Here is a 20,185-nt window from a genome sequence, read left to right as displayed (position 1 = left end):
TAGATGATTTTAGGTAGCTTAACATTCTAAGTTGTTTTGGAGAAAAGTGTCAGCTAAATGAATAAATGTAAACCATCAATTTGCCTCTGGAACTGTTTGAAACACAAAGTTACAGGATCCAGTCCCCGTGAAGGGTTTTTTTTTTTTTTTTTTTTTTAGTGGATGCTTTTCTCCGAAGCAACTAACGAAATTAAACAACTTTTTCTTATTTACCAATTTTTTTTCAGCTGGGTGATTTTTAGTGTATCAATTCAGGGAAAGTACCTTTTTCAAATGCACTGCAGCAGGCGGGATTAGAACTTTGAGTGTTTTTTAATGCTTTGAGTGTAAGGCGGCAGCTCTAACTGCTGTGTCCCCTACTGTCCCAGGTTCCGTGAAAGGTGCTCAACCGGGATCTCTGCTATAAAACTCTATAAATGAATGACGTGCGAGTTGCTGTGAAACGCTGTGTTGGTTTTTTTTTTTTTTTTTTTGATCAAAGAAAGTATGTAAACCCAGTGATGTGGCGGGAGTGTGACTCCATTTCCCAGCGCTCTGCTTGCCTTTTTTGCTCTGGGGAGTATGGGGAGGAAATCTCGTGATGGGGTGGGGGGGACGCCCAGAGGCCGAGCTCTGTTCGTGCCCTAAGCGGGGCTCCTGCAGCTCCCCTGACGAATCACATGATTACATGAACATCACTTGATTAACCTAGTGCCAGGCACCACCCCCCGTGGTGAGTGCAGACAGGACCATGTGACTGCTTGAAGCACAGCAAGTAGGGGTGGGGGGGTCATTGTCCTACAGAGTCCTCCCTGACTCATGTAATTGCTGTGGCATCGAGAAATTTGGATTTGTCTGCATACAAACATGAGAGCCATGAAAAATCGTTCACTTGTCTCCGTTTTAAAACTTTACCAGCCTTGAGAGTTTTTAACTTTTTCAGAACAAGAGTATAGAATGAAAAGAGGGCTTTGTTTTGAGGAGGGAGGGTAGGAAAGGAAAAGCTCCTAATCTCCATCACGTGTCTGCAGCTTTGCACATGGTTTCACAAGCCTCCGAGGAGTCCGAAACAAAAGCCCATCCTCATTCTTTCACGCCAACCCTCTGCTTGTGGCAGGAGGTTCAGCCTTCACTCCGTCGTCCTGCTGAGGGTCAGCGGTGACCAGCAGTCCGATCGTCTGACGGCAGCCAGGTTGGCTGCTGCTGTCGGGGTCCCACCATGACGTTGGTGACTGAAGAGGACCGGTGCCAGCTGGCTGCCCCCGGTTCTCGCGACTCGTCCCTGGAGTATTCGTACGATTGCAGGTCAAAGGAGGACTTTGTGGAAAGCATGGAGCCGGCGCCGTTTGGGCTGATGGAGCCGCCTCGGCGCTCTCGCGGCCGACTGCTCATGCACGCAACGCTGATGTTCGGCCGGGAGTTCTGCTACGCGGTGGAAGCGGCCTTTGTGACCCCTGTGCTGCTGAGCGTGGGTCTCCCACGCAGTCTCTACAGCCTGGTGTGGCTCCTGAGCCCAATGCTGGGCTTTGTGCTGCAGCCCATCGTGGGATCCTCCAGTGACCGCTGTCGCTCACGCTGGGGCCGCCGGAGGCCGTACATCCTGGCCCTGGGACTCCTGATGCTGGCGGGGCTCACCCTCTTCCTCAACGGTGATGCAGTTGTGTCAGGTAAGAGTGAGAGTGTGGCTGTGTGGTGCTGGAGTATGGAGTATTTCATGTTCCCATTTTCAGTTACGGCTCTGGGTTCTCAACTGAAAATTTTGCTTCTTGCTAGTCATGTATTTATGTATTTATTAATTCATGAGGAGTTTTATTGAATTGCTAAATAATGTTTATTTCTGTGCTACGTTGATTGTGTGTTAGTCACAGACAGTCTCATTCTAGACTCAACAGCTTTATCTTGTAACCTGTATGCATTTTTCTCCCTTGTTTAAAGCTTTCCCTGTAAGTCACCTTGGACAAAGTCATCAGCTAAATTAATGTTGCATAATAATAATGAATTATTCCGAGAGCTTCGACTTTAGTTGTCTTCCAACTTACGAGCGAGTTCATACGCGTGGCCAAGAGTCCGTGTTCCGTTCCGCTGACAATGGTGGTGTAGAATGGTTGCTTGAAGAACATGAGTGGCATATACGTTTTGAAGGTCTGTATCATACTGAATCTCTTAACTGCCAAATGCAATCTGCCATTCTAAAACTGAGGCAATTTGATAAAAAGTCAATTTAACTCACTAATCTTTATTTGAAGTGTACTTAATGACTCCTTAGATTTTTTTTTTTTGTTTCGCTATTAGAGTGGAAGTTTTACAATGCCTTTAAATGGAGTGATGTCTGAAGCCTCCAGGGACTGCTAGGGCCAACACAATTACTCCTTCAAAGCAACAAATCTCAGTACGAGATTGACTTTTACTATTTTGTTATTCCTACCAGGGCTCCAAATCTCAAGTCCCATTAAGTCCCTAATACTCCAAGATACGCTGTTGTTTTCCGAATGTAATTAGCAGAGTGCCTAGCCGGGAGATCCAGAAGAGTAATGCGCGTTGATTGTAAATGAAAAAAAATATATATCTTTAACTTCAAACGACAACTTCAGCGACTCTGTGGTGTCACAGCACCACGTTTGTCTGCATCTTAGTAGGATACTGGACACTAGGAAGTGATACGTGGCTTCCTGGGTGGAGCATAAAAGTGTGGACTCTTTCAAACTCCTTTAATGTTCATGTAGCCTTGGAAATAGCATATGTGCACCGTATGAGTTATAGAACTGCCGGCATTTATTGTCCTTGGTCTGAAGTTTTTTGCTAGATGAAAAGGCTTCAGTGGGCGATGTCTGTGTGAATAAGTACTTATGATACCAAGTCTTTTCTCTTCAGTTCTTTTTAAACGATTATAATAGTCTAGTTGCAGTCCTAGTCTCACGGGATCGATGATGTCGATTTCTTCAGTTACTGCGATGAAGGTATCCCAGTGATCAGTTTTGCATTTTTGCGGCACTATGACACTAGTGTAACGCGGCTGTCTACCTTCTACCTGTCCCGTCAACTCTTCCATAGATGCAGTCACTTCCTTCTCAGGGTTGGCATGAAGGGGAAAGTGGACATCCCGACTCTTCCACCGCACACCATCCGTCAGTGTGCTGTTTGCTCTAAAGATGACCTTAGCAGTACTCTCTGGTGGCATCACATACTCAGACCTCTCTAAGGCTAGGGCAGCCTGGAATTATTTGGCTTACCATATCTGTTGGCCACATTTATTTATTTATTTGATTGGAAAAAAGAATCGATCAATCAAAGTGACTTACTAAGCTACTTACAGTGGTTTCCCTATTTATACAACTGGCTAATTTTTACTGAAGCAGTTTGGGCAAAGTACCTTACTCAAGGGTACCACAGCAGGAGGTGAGATTTGAACCAGGTCCTTTGAGTTCAAGATGGTTGCTTTAATTACTACGCCCCCTAATCCCCCATTTAGTTTACCTGGACTAACTTTGAATTGACTTTTTAGTTTACCAGCTATACTGTAGTTCTGTGAGAGAGGAGTCTGGGATTTCTTTCACGTTCATCTGTCCATTATCATACCATCCTAAAAACAATATCTACAACAGTGATGTCTGCCTGAGAATTTCTCTGGGCGAGATTGAGAGTTGAGCAAAATTTGTTTGCTGCACTATAATTCTGAGTTCTACTCAAGTGAGACGTGATCCTTGCTAATAACCCACCGAAGAAGTGAAGGGGAACAGAAGCACAGAGTCTCAATGACATGAAGCCTCTTCCAGGTTTTCGTGAAAGTTGAAGAAAAGCAACAACTCTTAAAACCAATAAATTAAAATATTTTACTTGTGCAATCAAGATTTGGCAAAAGTGCTATACAGAAGACCTTCAAGGACAGGTAGTCACAAAGTGCTTTTAATTACCCCTTGAAGAAGACAGATATTTATGTCCAGAAAGGCCTCATGTCCATGATGTGACTGGAGCTCATGTACCAATCAGGCTCAGGATAAAAACAAACGATCCGATAAGGTGTAAGAACAACAATGTGACCTGTCTGTACTCGGGTCCGAATTCACACTTTTGTCGTTGCCGTTTTCTAGGGACTGGTATTGGCTGAAATTGACTCAACTTGAAAAATCTGGATCACATTTGGGGTCCCTAGATAAATATTTATTTTCAGCGACACATTCAAGTAATTGAAAGGGGTCATACTTCATGTGGCTCATGTTTATTTGATGGGGCAAGGAATTTTGGCATGAACCATGTTTTTGAGTTCCCCATCTTCTGGAAGGAGAAAAAAAAATTAGACCTCTGAAAGTGTACCAGAGAATTTGGATGGTTTTCAACTACTGTGGACCTCCAGCTGATTTGCCTACCAAAATAAACATTTCCGGTAGCTCTGGCTAGATATCATAGTGTTGGTTTGTATCCATCACAAAGCTGACACAGGTGAAGTATCGCTCTGGCCATAATAAATAGTTGATGCTGTTACAAATGCCTTCCATAGATCTCTGTCTTCTGAAAGGTTGCAAAGGTAATCTTTTATCCTTTGCCAGTGGGCATAGTTCACTGGTCCCCACATTTACACTTTCAACTCTCGGTGAACAAACTGGCTATAAGCACAAAATAAAATTATTTATGGGTTCTCTTACAGAAAAAATCTGCTTGTTTCCAGAGAGGATAATCATGCATTTTGTGATATGGCATGAATAAATTTCTCAGACCCGTCATTGTTAAATGAAGTTGCTTCCAAGTCTGCAGGTCATTCAAAATTTTAAACATAACTGCCTACCACAGTAATACAAATTGTGGAATTAGAAGGCTGTCACTTCCACAACGTTGACACTGAGGCATGACATCATTAAATTTGCAGTCGCGTCTTGCGTTCGAATTAGCTGCCCGGGCAAACGGAGGATAATATTACACCCGCTAAGGAGAGACAGAGCCATGCGGCATGTAGTGAAAGCAGCCTTGGATTTTCACTTCAAAGCCAGGCACCTGCCTCCTGTGTTAGACATCTCTGATAGGGAGCTTGGCCTCATTTTATGTATTATTATTCAGCAGACGCTTTAATCCAGACTCAATTCCCAAGCCTCCAATTTTACACCTGCACCCATTTATCCAGCGATGTTTTTACTGAAGCAGCTGGGATTAAATACGTTCATGGTGGTACAACAGTCATTTCCCTGCTGGGGTTTGAACATGCAGCTTTAGTTTCTTAACAAGCCTCCCGCTGGATGCAGCTGCTTCCCTCCTGTCTGTGGTCGGAATGATGTGATTATGATGCGCTTGCTGGTTTTGAGAAGATGTGCGTTAAACTTCTTGTGTCGTTCTGTCTGTCGCACCTTCCTTATTGTGAAAAACAGCACGAGAGGCCCAACTGACCCGAAGGGGCAATACATTGTCATTCCCTGACATTAGTTACTGTAATTAGACGTGCTTCCATGTTAATATCATACATTTAATAAAGGGTGACCAAAAGCAAGCATCAGCAAGAGCTCTCCCGTTAGTTGCATCTAAATGGAAACACATTGTCCTCACAAGTCCGTGATATTAGCACAGTGGTGGGGTGGCACAGCGAGTGGCACTGCTGTCTCACAGCGCCTGGGTGGAGCGAGGGGACATGGATTTGATCCCTGCTCAGAATGTGTGGAGTTTGCATGTTCTCCCTGTTTCTGCCAGGTGCTCTGGTTTCCTCCCACAGTTCAGAGAAATGCGGTTTAGGTTCATCCATAGTGTGTGAGTGACAGAGAGAGTGTGTTCCACTGATGAATGGATGAATGACCCATTGTAAGTAGTGTATCTAGCAGTGTAAGTCACCACGGTAAATAAGGTGGCTCATAACACTGCATAGAGTTCATTGGAGAAAAGCATCTGCTAAATAAATAAATGTAAATGAGCAACGTTCTCGTACCATGTTTAACCCCCGGCACGTGTTAGAGGGGTGCTGTGGAAGACCAAGAACTGACAGATATGGTTAAGGGACAGACAGTGATGACTGACAGTATGAGGGGTAACTCTGATTTCTCCACTTGTACAGTTTAGTGCGCTGTGGACACTGCTGCCAAGCTGGTGTAGAGATTTGTGTTAGTTATACAAGCTCAGATCGAACATCAACCGTTTCCTCCTCTGTTGTGCGCTTCGAAGCTGTTATTGTGCAGTCGGTGGCAAAATGTATTTCTGTATCCCATTGTGAACTGATGAAATTGCTTTGATGAACAGAACATTGCCTGTTTGACAGTCCCTTATAAATCTGCGCTGCAAGGATGAGATGACGTCTTTTTGAATTATATAGCCTGCTGGAAAATTTTCACCCAAAAGTAACTTCCCTTATTCACACTTTCTCCTCTTCTGTCATTTAATCAGCTTCATATTTAATTTGGGTAGTGGGTACAACAGTAGGGCGTTTATTGCGATTTGTCGGGGTCTGAAACAGCAGTCTTGTGCTCAGTGTTACTCTGTGCTCTTCCTTCAGCCATCGTCAAGGAAAGGACATTGAAGAGGACGTCCGCCATTGTGGTTGTCATGTTCGGCGTGGTGCTCTTTGACTTTGCAGCGGATTTCATTGATGGACCTGTCAAGGCCTACCTCTTTGACGTGTGCTCGTACCAGGACAAGGAGAGGGGCCTCCACTACCATGCCCTGCTCACAGGTGAGAGATCTGGTCCAACCACCAGCTTGTCTGCTCCAGAGGAACCTACGAACGTGTGTGGAAGAGGACCGAGGGGGCCCGCAAAGCAGTTCTGTACTCCCTCGTACGTGTCAGACACCGTGATTCAGGGTGTTGGTTTAGTGCACAAATCTCACAAGAACGCCGTGACAGGAGTTTAGGTTCCCTCAGCTCGGCGGAACGAAACGTAGACGGCGCTCGACACTTCTGTCCTCCAGCAGTGAGATACGGCTTGGCGGAGGATGATCCCACGAGTGGGAAATATCTTTTCGGTCCTAGACGGGGAATGTGGATCCGATCGAGAAAGCATGTATGAATTGTTTCCTTGCGAGGCGTTGTCGACAGTTCGGCGAGCTCAGAGTGAGAGCGCGGAAGAGCAACGTCTGGTCGTCTTCAGCGTTTGAATCTTTAGCGTGGAATCCTGCCTCAAGGCAGTAAAAATGCTCATTTCACACTGGGAGGGGTATTTGTTCCTGCTGTGCCATGACTCATTGGCATGACTTTTTCATGTCTTGTTAAACATTTAGTTGTACTGTTTCGACACCCCCCTTCCTTTCTAAAGGTCTTTTATCTGGGAATGAAATGTCAAAATACCGAAATTTGTTGTTAACCCAACATTTTCGTGAAGGAGACAGTTCGGCGCCTCATTTGTGTGATCTTGTAATGTTCTTGACAGACTTGCATTTATTTATCTCACAGACACTTTTGTCCAAAACGACTTCCAATGAACTCTGTGCGGGCTGGTAACACTACATACTTTATTCACCGCAGTGACTTACACTGCTAGATACACTACTTACACTGGGTCACTCATCCATAAATCAGTGCAACACACTCTCTCTGCCACTCGCACACAACCTGTGACCTTTGGATCCAAAGGCAGCACCTCTAACCACTGCGCTACCAGCTGTCCCCAAACTACAAAACCGAGAATCGACTGGAACAGTAAGGTGCTTCTTTCTCAGGATGTGCTGCAGAACTGAGTAATCATTGCATATTTCAAATAGAAGTGTTACCTCAAACCAGACACTGGAAGGATGGAGGAATCTTTGCGAAAGGACTCCTTTGCAGATGAGTGGCCTTTGGACATGGACACACACACACACACACACACACACACACACACACACACACACACACACACACACACACACACACACGCATTCTCTCTCTCTCTCAGACTAAGCCAGCTCTCGGTCATGTGCTCTACTCATGGGTCATAGTGAGGCAAGGGGAGGTGCATGCTGTGTGTGTGAGAGAGAGAGAATGTAGATATCGCCCTGCTTTTCTGTTTTTATCTGTGTGCATGTGTGCTTACATACTTGTATGTTTCAGACTTTTTTTTTTTTTTTGTCTTTGTACATATCCATGCATGATCTTGTGTGTTTACTGCTTCCTCAACTTACAAAGTAGGACCAGAAGTCCATTTGTAACACTTTCTTTTTTTAAATAAATCTACTCACTTTTACCCCTGATTCATCAATAATAACTTGGGTAACTTATTCTCTCCTAACCGACTGTAAAAACTGCCAGTATAACAAAACATTTTCTGTAACACTTAAGTAATTATTTTTATTTTCAAATAACATTAAAATTAATTTTTAAATATTGAAAATGAAACCAGTCATTTCCACAATTACAATCGGTCCTTACAGTCCGTACAGCATTTGCGACGATACTCACTTTCTGTCCGCGTTCGGCTTTATTATCTGCGTAATCAGAAGGTTATTAATACAGATGGCTTTTGATTTATTTATGAGTTAAGTTCTCTTGTAGTCTTGGATAAGGCTGTAATATATTTTAATGATACTTCAACTTAATATTATTATCTGCAAACAGAAAAATTAAAAATAATTTAAAATGAGAAATTAAAATACATTGTTCTCATAAACTCCCTATTAAAAGCCAATTCATGACTGATTCAGCCTATAAATGTGCAATGTGCATCATCTTTTTATCAGTCACAGGCATGAGTGGTAAACATGGTGATGGTGAAAGGGAGCTGAATTTCACTGGCACAAAACAGCTAGGTGCAGAAACACAGGTAACTGGCTCCACAACAAAAATATCTGAATATTATGAGAACCGGTGTACATGTTTCTACTGTTTTTATGTCTGTTTACTTATATATGTGTGTGCGTGCGTGGTGACAGTGTGTAGAAGTACGCTTTGACATCTGTTACATTCATTAACCAAACAATATTGAGTTTAATTATGTTTTCAGTTTAGGCAGCTTGTCTTAAATCTTAACCGTCTTGCAATTTACTTATTTAACTTGCATAAAACTTTTTTTTTTTTTGCAACAAACAACTATAAATCTATAGCAATTACTCAGCTGAAAGTAATATGTTGTGTTCAACTTCTCCATTACGGAAGAAGTCCTGGAAAAATTAAGATGTAATTTTACCTCCTCTTGTCTCTTTCATGACGCACTTGTCAGGAAGTGCATAGCTTTTAACACAACTTATGTTACTCCTTTTTCTTTTTATTATAAAGAGCGTGCTCTTTGCTTCCATGGTATTGCTGTGAGTGAAATACCCCTTTCTTCCTTATTTAATTTACTTTTATATTCTGCATATTTCCTGCACAAACCTGTCTGTAATGGAAAACAAGTCCTGCTGTTAATAATTCATTGTTGACTACAAAGCTGAAGTCGGATGATTTGCTATCAAATGGGAAAACAAACAAAAATTCTAATTTCATGCCCCGATCACTGCCTCTACCTTCGAGATTATCTCACAAGGGACTGTGCTTCTTTATTCCGTCCGAGATAAAACATATTTTGATGTTTTGCTCAAAATGAAGGATGTTGTCCGGATATCTTCTTATGGGTTGGTGGTTATTATGGTTGCTGCTCTTCTTCTGCCTGGTGGTCTTGGGTTTGTGTTTGATCGCTGGCCCCTCTGACTCCCGTGTGTTGGCAGGTCTGGGCGGTGCTGCTGGCTACCTGATTGGGGCAATGGACTGGGGTCATTCAGCACTGGGCGTTCTGCTGGGATCTGAGTACCAGGTGATCTACTTTTTCTCCGCACTCACCCTGGGGATCTTCCTCGCCGTACACCTCTTCAGCATCCCCGAGAGTCCATTGGTTCAAGTCGTCGACTCCGACCTCGAGGCCAGTATGCGGCTCCTAGGCTCACACGCCAGCGGTGGGGTGTATGGAGCCCTGCCCAAGGACACCCCTCCATCGCACGAGGTCCGGGCACGCTCCTTCTCAGCTCTGGGAGAGGCCAACGCCGTCACTCCCAGTGCTAAGCAACCCAACAAAGAGGTGGGTGTCACCAGAATGTGCCGGGTTTTCACAAGCCACTTCCACGTTATGTATCGAATCAAGCAAGTCACATATATAGCTATCACACGTGGGCATGTGATGTATAATCCGCTTGTTGTATTCTGGTCCTTATCCTCAGACTTTTTTTTTTTTTTTTTTTTTTTTTTTTTTTGTTAATGGTAACCATGGGATCACATCTGCTAAGAAAAGACTTGGGTGAAACTGCATTATAAGACATCCCTGACATTATCAGAAGTTTATACAGCTAATTGAAGCAGTCACTGCGTGAGAAGAGCGCTCTATACAAATAAATTGAATTGAATTGAACAGTGACTACATACATAGACCACCTGTGCTGTACCATAATATGAATTCATACTGCTTATTTTATCATTTAAATATTTTAAAAATGGGCTCCTTTCATTTTATGTCCTCACTAAATGTCTGTTGGCACAGTCCTGTGTGTTAAGACAACTGATGAATCGGAAGAAATTTCATACAGTCCCTCTAGTGTATGGAATGATAAATTAATATTCCATCTGTGGGTGTGACTGGAGATTCCCCTCTGTATAATCAATAACACATCCAAGACATTATTGTGTTTCTTTATCAGTTGGACACAGCTGCCTGCCAGGCTCAGGATTAATAATGATGATTGTGATAATAATATAATTTATTTACTGTAGACCTTCAGGACAAAAGCCGTGGAACATGATAAAAATATATATTCTGGTTCTCTTCACAAGCAGAATTTAAACTGCACTTTTTTCGCCCTTGGATGGTTTGCAAATGAGTGACAAGCTTTCACGGTTTCTTCTCCCAGAACAGTTAATATCAGATCCTTATTTTTTTTTTTTTTTTTTTTTTGCAGATGCTTTATTTATTCAGGGAAAATTCAGATTTAAGTTGTACTCAGTCCATAGCTTTTAATTGTACTCTTACTGAGCCTGCTTAAACTTCAAGAGGACCACAGCAGATCTCATCCTGTGATCTGAGAACTGCTTAGTTACAAGGGCAACTCCTTAACCACTCTGCCACATGCTGGCATTTGGTAAGGCTTAGCTTTGATTTGGAAAGTAGCACACAGAGAGCAGTACTGTGCTCATGGTTTATAGTTCAAAGTGTTCTCTGACTTATGGCTCTATGTGGGCTGATTCTAACTTTCCCCAAACGTGTTGCACAGCTGCCCTGGACAGGTCATCGTCTCATTAATGCTGCACACAGAATGAACTTGAACATATTCATATCTCAATTCATCTGAGCTCTCCCAAGTGCAGAGGTGAACTTGTCCCTAATTTGACAGGGTGCTTTTTCATTTCATTGCCTTTTTTAAGCCAAGAAATGAAACAACCTCGGTATTAAAGGTCATTGCTTGTTACTTGAATGATAACTACAAGCAAGCGGCACTAAACACTGGTTCATAGATCTGTTAATAATGCATGACATAATAAGATTCAAATCATGATAAGTTATGCTTTGTGTTGCTGTCTGTGCTCTCGATTTTTAAATGGCACAGATAGTGGTGGCAGAGATAAGTTTAACTTTCCAAAGACCAAATATGTTCTTCTTCACCTCCAAAACTAGGCCTGGGGACGAATGTTGGAGAGGCACAGCTTATTAGACCTGATAGATATCATCATCCTCAGCATCCTCGTCATCTGGACTGGCTATCAAGAGTGTACTTTCCTTGCAATTGTTTGGTAATGGGTTCTCATACTTCAGTCAGCCACTATGAAGTAGGAGACCTAAGAAATATATAGTTTTACAAGTCCCTTTTACAGTAAACCATTAGCAATGCCTGCTTCCTGTCAACGGACTTCTTCTGTAGATTTTGTTAGTCGTAGCCGGCAGTTTTTCCCTAGATTATAACAGCCATGGAGAGTTTGCCATGCAGCATGGTTTAGAGAGAAAACCCATGGCTGTAAGTTATGTCTAAATGAATGAAAAAAATTAAAAACATTTATTTACATTTATTCATTTAACAGATGCTTTTGTCCAAAGCGACGTACATTTCAGCAAAAGTACAATTTATGCATTGCATTAAGAGAAAGAGACATGGCTGCAGACATGTGACTCAAGTAAACCTAGTTTGTTCCCTACCACTTGCTGCACCGATGTTCATCGTTCAAGTAGGTGCATAAAACACAGGATAGACAAATCCTGATACCCTCCTACTGTGTTTTTTAAATAATATTAAGATACACAAGCAAGCAAATACAATGCTAGAGTAGTGGCTGAATAAAGGCTTTATCTGGTGATGCTCATGAAATTACGGTGCATGAACATTTACACCGTATGTGAGCTGGAGAGATCTTGGGTGAAATGGGTCCAGAAAAGGTGAGTTTTCAGACCCTTGTTGAATGTAGACAGAGTTTCCGCAGTTCTGAGTCACAGGGGAAGATCATTCCACCACAACGGAGCCAGAACCGAGAACCTCCGTGCTTTACCTTTCGTGCGCGGGACCACCAAGCGAGCAGAAGTAGATGAGCGAAAGGGTCTAGCTGGGGTGTAGCAGTTGATCAAGTCCTGTAAATACCTGGGAGCTGTTCTGTTGATTTGTGGGCAATAACCAGGGTCTTGAATTTGATTCGGGCAGCTATAGGAAGCCAGTGCAGAGAAATGAGAAGAGATACGTGGGAACGCTTTGGCACATCGAACACAACTTGTGCAGCAGCATTTTGTAGAAGCCGCAGAGGTCGGATGGCAGTAGCATTTATTTACCTGATCCCTTTTTCCAAAGTGACTTACGATGTTAAGATTAAAGTTATAAGCTTACAATTATTTACCCATTTATACAGCTGGGTAATTTTACTGGAGCAGTTTAGAGTAAGTACCTCACTCAAGGGTACTATAGCTGGAGATCAAACCTGCAACCTTTGGATCCAAAGGCGCAGTAGCTCTAACCACTTCGACACCAGCTGTCCTTATAGTGCATTTATACTACAGGGTATTTATACTGGTACAGTTCAGGGTAAATACATGGGCTTAAGGCTATACAACAGTGATAGGAGGTGGATTCATGCTGACAGCATTCATGGTTTATTCTTTAACTGCTACACTTCTCACTCTCCCCTTTATCTTTATTTATTTAGGAGATGCTTTTCTCCAAAGCAACTTCCAACAAACTCTATGTAGTGTTATCAGCCCACACACCTTATTCACCAAGGTGACTTATGCTGCTTGATACACTACTTACAATGGGTCACTCATCCATACATCAATGGAACACACACACATTACGTGTGAACCTAAACCACATGTCTTTGGGCTGTGGGAGGAAACCAGAGCACCTGATAAAAACAAGGAGAACATGCAAACTCCACACAGACTGAGCGGGGATTTAACCCATGTCCTCTCGTACCACCCAGGCACTGTGAGACGGCGATGCTATTTGAAGTGTGACTGTGCCACCCATAACAAGAAAATCCAGGCACAGAAGTAGCACCATCGTTTATTATGTACAACTTGCAATACACCTGGACACATCATCAGTGACGTAACCTGTAGTCACTATACATCTCGGGTCATAAGACAGGCTTGCTCAGGTGACCCAACCATGCTCTCTAGTTTATGGAGCGGCACTGCTCCCCCAGCTCCTGATAGTCCTCATCTCTTCTTCTCATTGGCCTCCTCCATGTGATCTCCCCATGGAACTGTAAACTCCAACAAAACAACTTGTCTAGAAGCTTCAGACATCAAGATGATGTCCAGTTTTAGAGATGTTCCTGTAATGCTGACCAGAAATCTAAGTTGCTTCTCAACTTAACAATCAGCTGCCAAACTTGTGGTGCCACCAGGAGTCCATACAATGGCAAATGAATGCATGAAGTGTAGTGGCCAGAGCCGTCACCTTGCAATATAAGAGCATGATTTTGAATCCTCACTCCTGCTGCACCACCCTTGATAAGATGTCCTTACCCTGAATTACCCCAGTTTAAAAAAAAAAAACCCTGCTGAACAATTGGGGAGATAATTGTAAGCATCTTAGTATACAAACATGGCATTGTAAGCGACCTTGGACAAAGGTGTCAGCTGGTTAAAACTAATAGCAGTCTTTGGTATTTATTTACTGTTTTTATCAGAGTAGTCTGACATAACTTTAGTGGCACAGCAAAATTGAATTTATTAAGAAAAAATATATATATTATTTCTTGAGTTAAAACTATATTGAAACTGCCGTTGTTGCTAGTGGTTCAGAACATTAAAAAGCTTGATTTTAGTTAATAGCTGGTAGCTTAGTGGTTAGAACTCCTCCCTTTGCATAACAAGGTTGCTGGTTTGAATCCCACCTCTGGCTGTAGATCACTTAAGCAGTGTACTTTAGAATTGTCCAGTAAAAAAAATTACCCAGCTGTATAAATGGGTAAATAATTTAGGCAGATTAATGTTGTAAGTTGCTTTGAGAAAAAGCATCAACTAAATGAATAAATGTAAACTGACACTTATGTGACTTGGTTTAAGTAGATTTTTGGGTAAGTCTTTTGACTCTGAGTAATTTTTTTTTTTTAACTTGAGTATTGTTTTTTCGCTGCTCTACTCGCAACTGCCAATTTATAAATCACGGTAATTTATACTGGAGTAACACAGAGTAAATATCTTCCCCAAGGGTATGACGGTAGGAGCAGGGACTGGAACCGTCAAACCTTGGTGCTCTACTTCAAAGGCAGTGGCTGCCTGTCTAAGTTTACAGGCTGTGCTGAAATTCAACCAGATTGCAGTGTACAAAGCCATCATTTATTGCCTGAAAACCATACATTGCATGATGTTAGTAAGCATAAATATAACACACATAGGAAACGGTAAAATATGTACCAGCAATTGACAGGATGCCTGTTGTGTAAAGTGGAGACAGGCTATATGGTAAAGTGCAGGAGTTTGATTATGTGGCTCCTCAAACTGTTAAATGGCTGTATACCATGGTACAACACATTTAATGATCTGTTTCCTTGAACTTGTTCACCTTTCTCTTCCATACAGCACTAACGTGTGTGCAAGTTGTGGCCCTGTATCATTAACCATTTTGTCACGCTCAGCAGTCGCTGAAATTCGAGAGATTGTTTTCGTACCTTGATCGCTGGGTCTTTTTTTATTACGTTGTTTTTTAAAGCTAGTTTTGGAACAAACGGGAAAATGAGGGTTCAATAGCATGTAAGAGTCAAGAGAGGCTTTATTGTCATTTTGACCATATAGAGCTGGTGCAGCACACAGTGAACGAAACAACGGTCTTCCAGGGCCAAAGTGCTACATAGAAACAACTCAGAGCGACCTCCACAATAAACAATATATATAAAAACAATAAATATGTGCATATATACAAGCAATTTAAGAAAAAAGCGTGCAAGAAATTGGCAAGGGAGTGTAATGGTGTTTAGTTGAGTATGGGTGTGTATGTGTGGGTTGGTGTCAGTCCAGCCCGGCTATTGAGGAGTCTGATGGGTTGGGGGAAGAAACCGTTACGCAGTCTGGCCGTGAGGTCCGAAGGCTTCGGTACCTTTTGCCAGTCGGAAGGAGGGTGAAGAGTTTGTGTGAGGGGTGTGTGGGGTCATACGCAATGCTGGTGACTTTGCGGGTGCAGCGTGCGAGGTAAATGTCTGTGATGGAGGGGAGGGGAGACCCTGATGATCTTCTCAGCTGCCCTCACTATCCGCTGCAGGATGTTGCGATCCGAAATGGAATGTAAGCAGGGTCTCTCACACTGACGGCAAGGGGGTCTGTGGGCTCAGTTCTCCTCCTGTCAAAGCTGAGAGAAAGGGCTCTGACCCTTTTGGTATTCTCAGTGGTGGCAGTTAAACCTCACCTCAGTTAATTATGATCTTGCCTTTAAGAGTTTTTTTTATTAAAATTTAAAAAAATCAATATGCGGTTGTTGAACACTCCGTTCAGACACACTGTGAATGGGTTCATAACGTGTTTTGTTGTGAATACTGATGTGATCTCACTTGACAAAGCTAACTGTGATCGTGGGGAGGCTGCGCTGGGCACCGTTCCTGCATTCCTGCGGGAGCCCTTTCCTTTTCTAATCCAAATACAAGTCACGTTCGGCGGAACACGTGGACAAGCGCGAGAGCTATACGCTCGGCGAACGCAGGCAGTGCAATTTCCATAAATTTAATAACAGTTTAATTACTCACCTAAGTTATCGGGTAGCAAAGACACACAGCGGAGGAGACCTCCCCCACTCTCTTTCCTTATTCTCCACCCGATTCACGCAGCGCCGACCCCTCAACAGGTCTGAATTCCTTGCAATATCACGCTGCGGCGGAATTGCTGTACGCGACTTGTGTCGAGGTTCTTAGGCTTTAATGACCTTGAGCGGTGCGAACCACGCACGAAACGTCTGGTACCTGACAATGTGGCCACATTCTGCACTGCAGCAATTGGCTCATTTACCTGACACTTTTCTCCAAAGCGACTAATGTTAAGGTTACATTATTACAAGCTTAGAATTATTTACTCATTTATACAGCTTGATAATTTTACTGGAGCAATTTAGGGTAAGTACCTTGCTCAAGGGTCCTACGGCCAGAGGTGGTGATCCCGTTGTGGATCCAAAGGCAGTTGCTCTAAGCACTACGCTACCAGCTGTCCTGTTTTACTCAATATTGTCTCTGCCTACAACATCCTGTGCACAGAGGAGCTTCGCACCTATGCAATCAGGCATAAAGTGTACTCGATGGGGGGGGGTGTAGTTAAAGGCATGTCCTAGTGGTTTGTACGAAGGTGAGGCAGGAAGCAGGGACGTGTCTCCGTCTGAGGGTTGTTCTTTCCTCTCATCCGTGATTTTTTGTCTATGCCTGTGTGTGTATGTGCATGTGGGACGTCAGGCCCAGAAAAGGATGACGCTCAAATCTCTGCTCCTGACGATGCTCAACATGCCCAACCACTACCGCTGCCTGTGTGTCAGTCACCTGCTGGGCTGGACGGCCTTCCTCTGCAACATGCTGTTCTTCACCGACTTCATGGGGCAGGTAATTGTGGTAATTGGTGTTTTTGTGTTGGCGACAGCGTCTTCAGAATATCACAGGATTGAAACACAGTTTGGCTTTTATATTTTCGTTAATTCATTTTGCTTTCCTCTGAAGTGACGTACGACTCAAACAAAAGCTCGTTTCACCAAAAGATGGAGAGATATAAATGCAAACACACTCAAAGTAGACAGTTAGTCCAATATCCCCTATTAACCAGCATACAGTGCATAAATAACTGCATGCAGAGTTGGTAGAATGTAAATAACAACAGTGATACTCAATCACCTAAGCAACTTATTTAAAATTAAAACACAGAAATAGTATGTATAACTGTATGACAGTTACCCAGGAACAGAGCCACTGATCTGTCCATGTTATTCTGCTTTTATGTTTATCTTGCTTTTATACATTTATTTGCTTATTTATCCTACGTTACATATTATTACGCATCTAAAATCAAACAAAAATGTTACAAAAATTAGCAGCTGGTTGTCTCTTGTTAATTATATTTGTAATGCATTTTAGCATCTGAAATGAATTAACTTCGAAAGTGAAGAGTATGGTTTTCAGTTTCACTTTTGTCCGAAGGCAAAACACAGTCAGACTGATTTGTTTTAAAACTTGTCACAAAAGATTGTAGTATCATTAATATCACTCAGAATAAATATGTTAAATTACACTTGTAAATTGGCAGATCTCTTGTTTCAGGTGTTTCCCCCCTTCCTTTGTCTTAACCTTTACCTAAGGTTACCTCTCACACACACACACATTCGCTGAAGCCGCTTGTCCTGAGCAGGGTCGCGGCGAGCCAGAGCCTAACCTGGCAACACAGGGCGTAGGGCTGGAGGTGGAGGGGACACACCCAGGATAGGACGCCAGTCCGTCACAAGGCACTCCAAGCCGGACTCGAACCCCAGACCCGCCAGAGCAGGACCCGGGCAAACCCGCTGCGCCACCTCATCCCCCCCAAGGCTATCTTTTCGCACTAATCAAATTGCTCTGGTTAGTATACCATCATGATGACATTTTCTGACAATGTCAGGCGAAGGCCAACGGAGGCAACGCGGGAGAAATCCCAGCTATACCATGAAAACTGAAAGGCTTAAAGCAGGAATTTATGGTGCGCTGAGTTGAAGGCCTGAATACATCCAGAGGTAGTCATGTGTCGATATATTAAACGAAACACGTAAATCTTGTTGACTAAAGGAGGATCATAATTTCTTGAGTGTTTGTGATGGGTGATTCCCATAGTAGAGATCTTCTATATAAGTTTGATCCCCGTTTTATTGGCAAATGCTTTAGAGAGGGGGGGAAATGTTGAAACAGAAAATGATCGAATATTAAATCAGGGCATTACAGTATAGTGTAGATCCCCCCCAATTAGAGCAGAATGCTTCAAGACACATTAATTAATGCAGATGTTTTCTGCTTTGATGCTGATACATTGCTTTTCTTTGGGAGCTGGGTGACTGTGTTCGAGTGGCTCGGTGATGATAACCCCTTTTGTTTCACCGATCTAATCCCCCTAGATCGTATACAAAGGCAACCCGTATGCGGACCACAACTCTACGGCTTACCTGACCTACGAGCGAGGGGTGGAGGTGGGCTGCTGGGGTCTGTGCATCAATGCTGTGTCATCTGCACTCTACTCATGTAAGTTCTGCTCTCTTCACGTAAGTGTTGCTATAGTCCTCTCCAATGTCCTTCTCAGGTCAGCGTCACTCTTTATTTCAATAGTAGAAGCACTACTGCGGATGAGAGATTACGAGGACTAAGTGGTCTGAAAATGAAGAGCTGACAGCCTCATCCCTTTCATTTTCTCCCTCTTTTTCTGCTCAGATGTGCAGCGCTTCCTGTTGCCCTACATTGGCCTGAAAGGGCTCTACTTCACGGGCTACTTCGTGTTTGGGTTGGGCACTAGCCTCATCGGCCTGTTCCCAAACATTGTGTCCACGCTCACTCTGTGTGCTGTGTTTGGCGTCATGTCCAGCACCCTGTACACCGTGCCCTTCAATTTGATCTCTGAATACCACCGTGAGGAGGAGGAGGTACATTTCATGAGTCATTGCCTGCTCAGCAGGTTAGTCAGTAACTATGAGAACAGCTTCATAAGGTTGGATTTCACCAAGGGAGTTTGAGGAAGACAGCTTAAAAGTGAAAGAGCAGCACAAAGACTGAACATGCTAATAAAAGCAGTAACATGCATGACATTGTATATACTTTGTCAGTAGAGTGACCTGTGGTCAGGTGTTCAGGAGATGACTTTTTACTCAGAATGATCCATGTTGAGATGGTCAAGTGGCCATATTCGTAATCACCTATGATCATGTGACCGAGAGGACCGCTTTATCCTGAGCGTGACCACTGGTCAGGGAGAAAGACCAAAATTAAAGAGCCTTTTTTTCCTTTCCCTTCTCGTTCCCTCTTGCATCTCCTTTTCATACTCCATCTGTACTCCAAACTTCCAGGAAAAACTGAAGCCTGAGAGCGAGAGTGGGAAGCAGGAGGGACGTGGTACTGGCACAGATTGCGCTGCCCTCACCTGCATGGTGCAGCTGGCTCAGATCATTGTGGGTGCAGGGCTAGGTGCTCTCGTCAACATGGTGGGCAGCGTCATCGTTGTGGTGCTGTCGGCCTCAACGGTCTCCCTCGTTGGCTGCCTGTTCATCGTCTTCTTCATCAGAGATGTGAAATAATCCCTGTAATGTTGTCCGATAAATTCTCTACATTCCTTACCATCTGCTTCCATTTTTCAGCACAAAACAAGTGTTTCTCCACTGGTATTATATTTATCCAGGATACTGAAGACATTACTGTCACTCCCCTTTTGAAATTTTCCTTAACCATCTTTTCTGTGGGGGCACCTTTCTGAAGTGTTAACAGTGCTATCAAAAGTTTGTACACTTGCTGGATACTGTTTTTCTCACAAGGCATGCAGTTAAGAAGTTTTGTCAGAAAATCAGCCAACACGTCTTCGCAGCGCTTCCAGAGATGTTGGGCATTTGTGGGTTGCTTTACATTCATTTTTCTGTTCAGTTCTCTCATCTAAGAACTCAAAATGTGACTGATATTGTATATTTTTTTCTTCTAAGCAAAAGGATGTTTGAAAAATTATTTAATACTATAATCTGAATTGTTTAGACACCCTGTTTTGCCAGTTGCCACATTATAAAGTTGAAATTCACAATATTTAAGTACATTCTCAAAGGTGGTTTTTATTCAAGTCATGGACATGTACCATGAGGGCAAATTGTGACCAAATAAGTAAAATATTTATGCATATGAAAATTAACATAATTGTAGAAATTG

The 20,185-nt window shown here is 43.0% G+C and overlaps 1 protein-coding gene across 4 annotated transcripts; it reads left to right on the top strand.

Annotated features, from left to right (window-relative positions):
* Positions 1–1,143: 1,143 nt before the first annotated feature.
* slc45a2 (solute carrier family 45 member 2) lies at positions 1,144–20,034 on the top strand. 4 transcript variants are annotated; one of them, XM_018751619.2, is made up of 7 exons: positions 1,144–1,646; positions 6,443–6,619; positions 9,562–9,908; positions 16,733–16,876; positions 18,406–18,529; positions 18,716–18,924; positions 19,357–20,034. In XM_018751619.2, exons 1-7 carry the CDS (start codon positions 1,199–1,201, stop codon positions 19,570–19,572), a joined length of 1,665 nt encoding a protein of 554 aa, XP_018607135.1. In that variant the 5' UTR covers positions 1,144–1,198; the 3' UTR covers positions 19,573–20,034. The 4 variants fall into 4 exon arrangements, with proteins under 4 accessions (XP_018607135.1, XP_018607117.1, XP_018607126.1 ...); XM_018751601.2 differs by having other exon boundaries at positions 19,345–20,034; XM_018751610.2 differs by having other exon boundaries at positions 18,716–18,960; positions 19,384–20,034.
* The last annotated feature ends 151 nt before the right edge of the window (positions 20,035–20,185 follow it).

The sequence above is a fragment of the Scleropages formosus genome, chromosome 6, assembly GCF_900964775.1.
Source record: "Scleropages formosus chromosome 6, fSclFor1.1, whole genome shotgun sequence".
Lineage (NCBI taxonomy): Eukaryota > Metazoa > Chordata > Actinopteri > Osteoglossiformes > Osteoglossidae > Scleropages > Scleropages formosus.
Note: the sequence above shows the minus strand (reverse complement) of the source record. Positions and strands in the feature narration are given on the sequence as shown.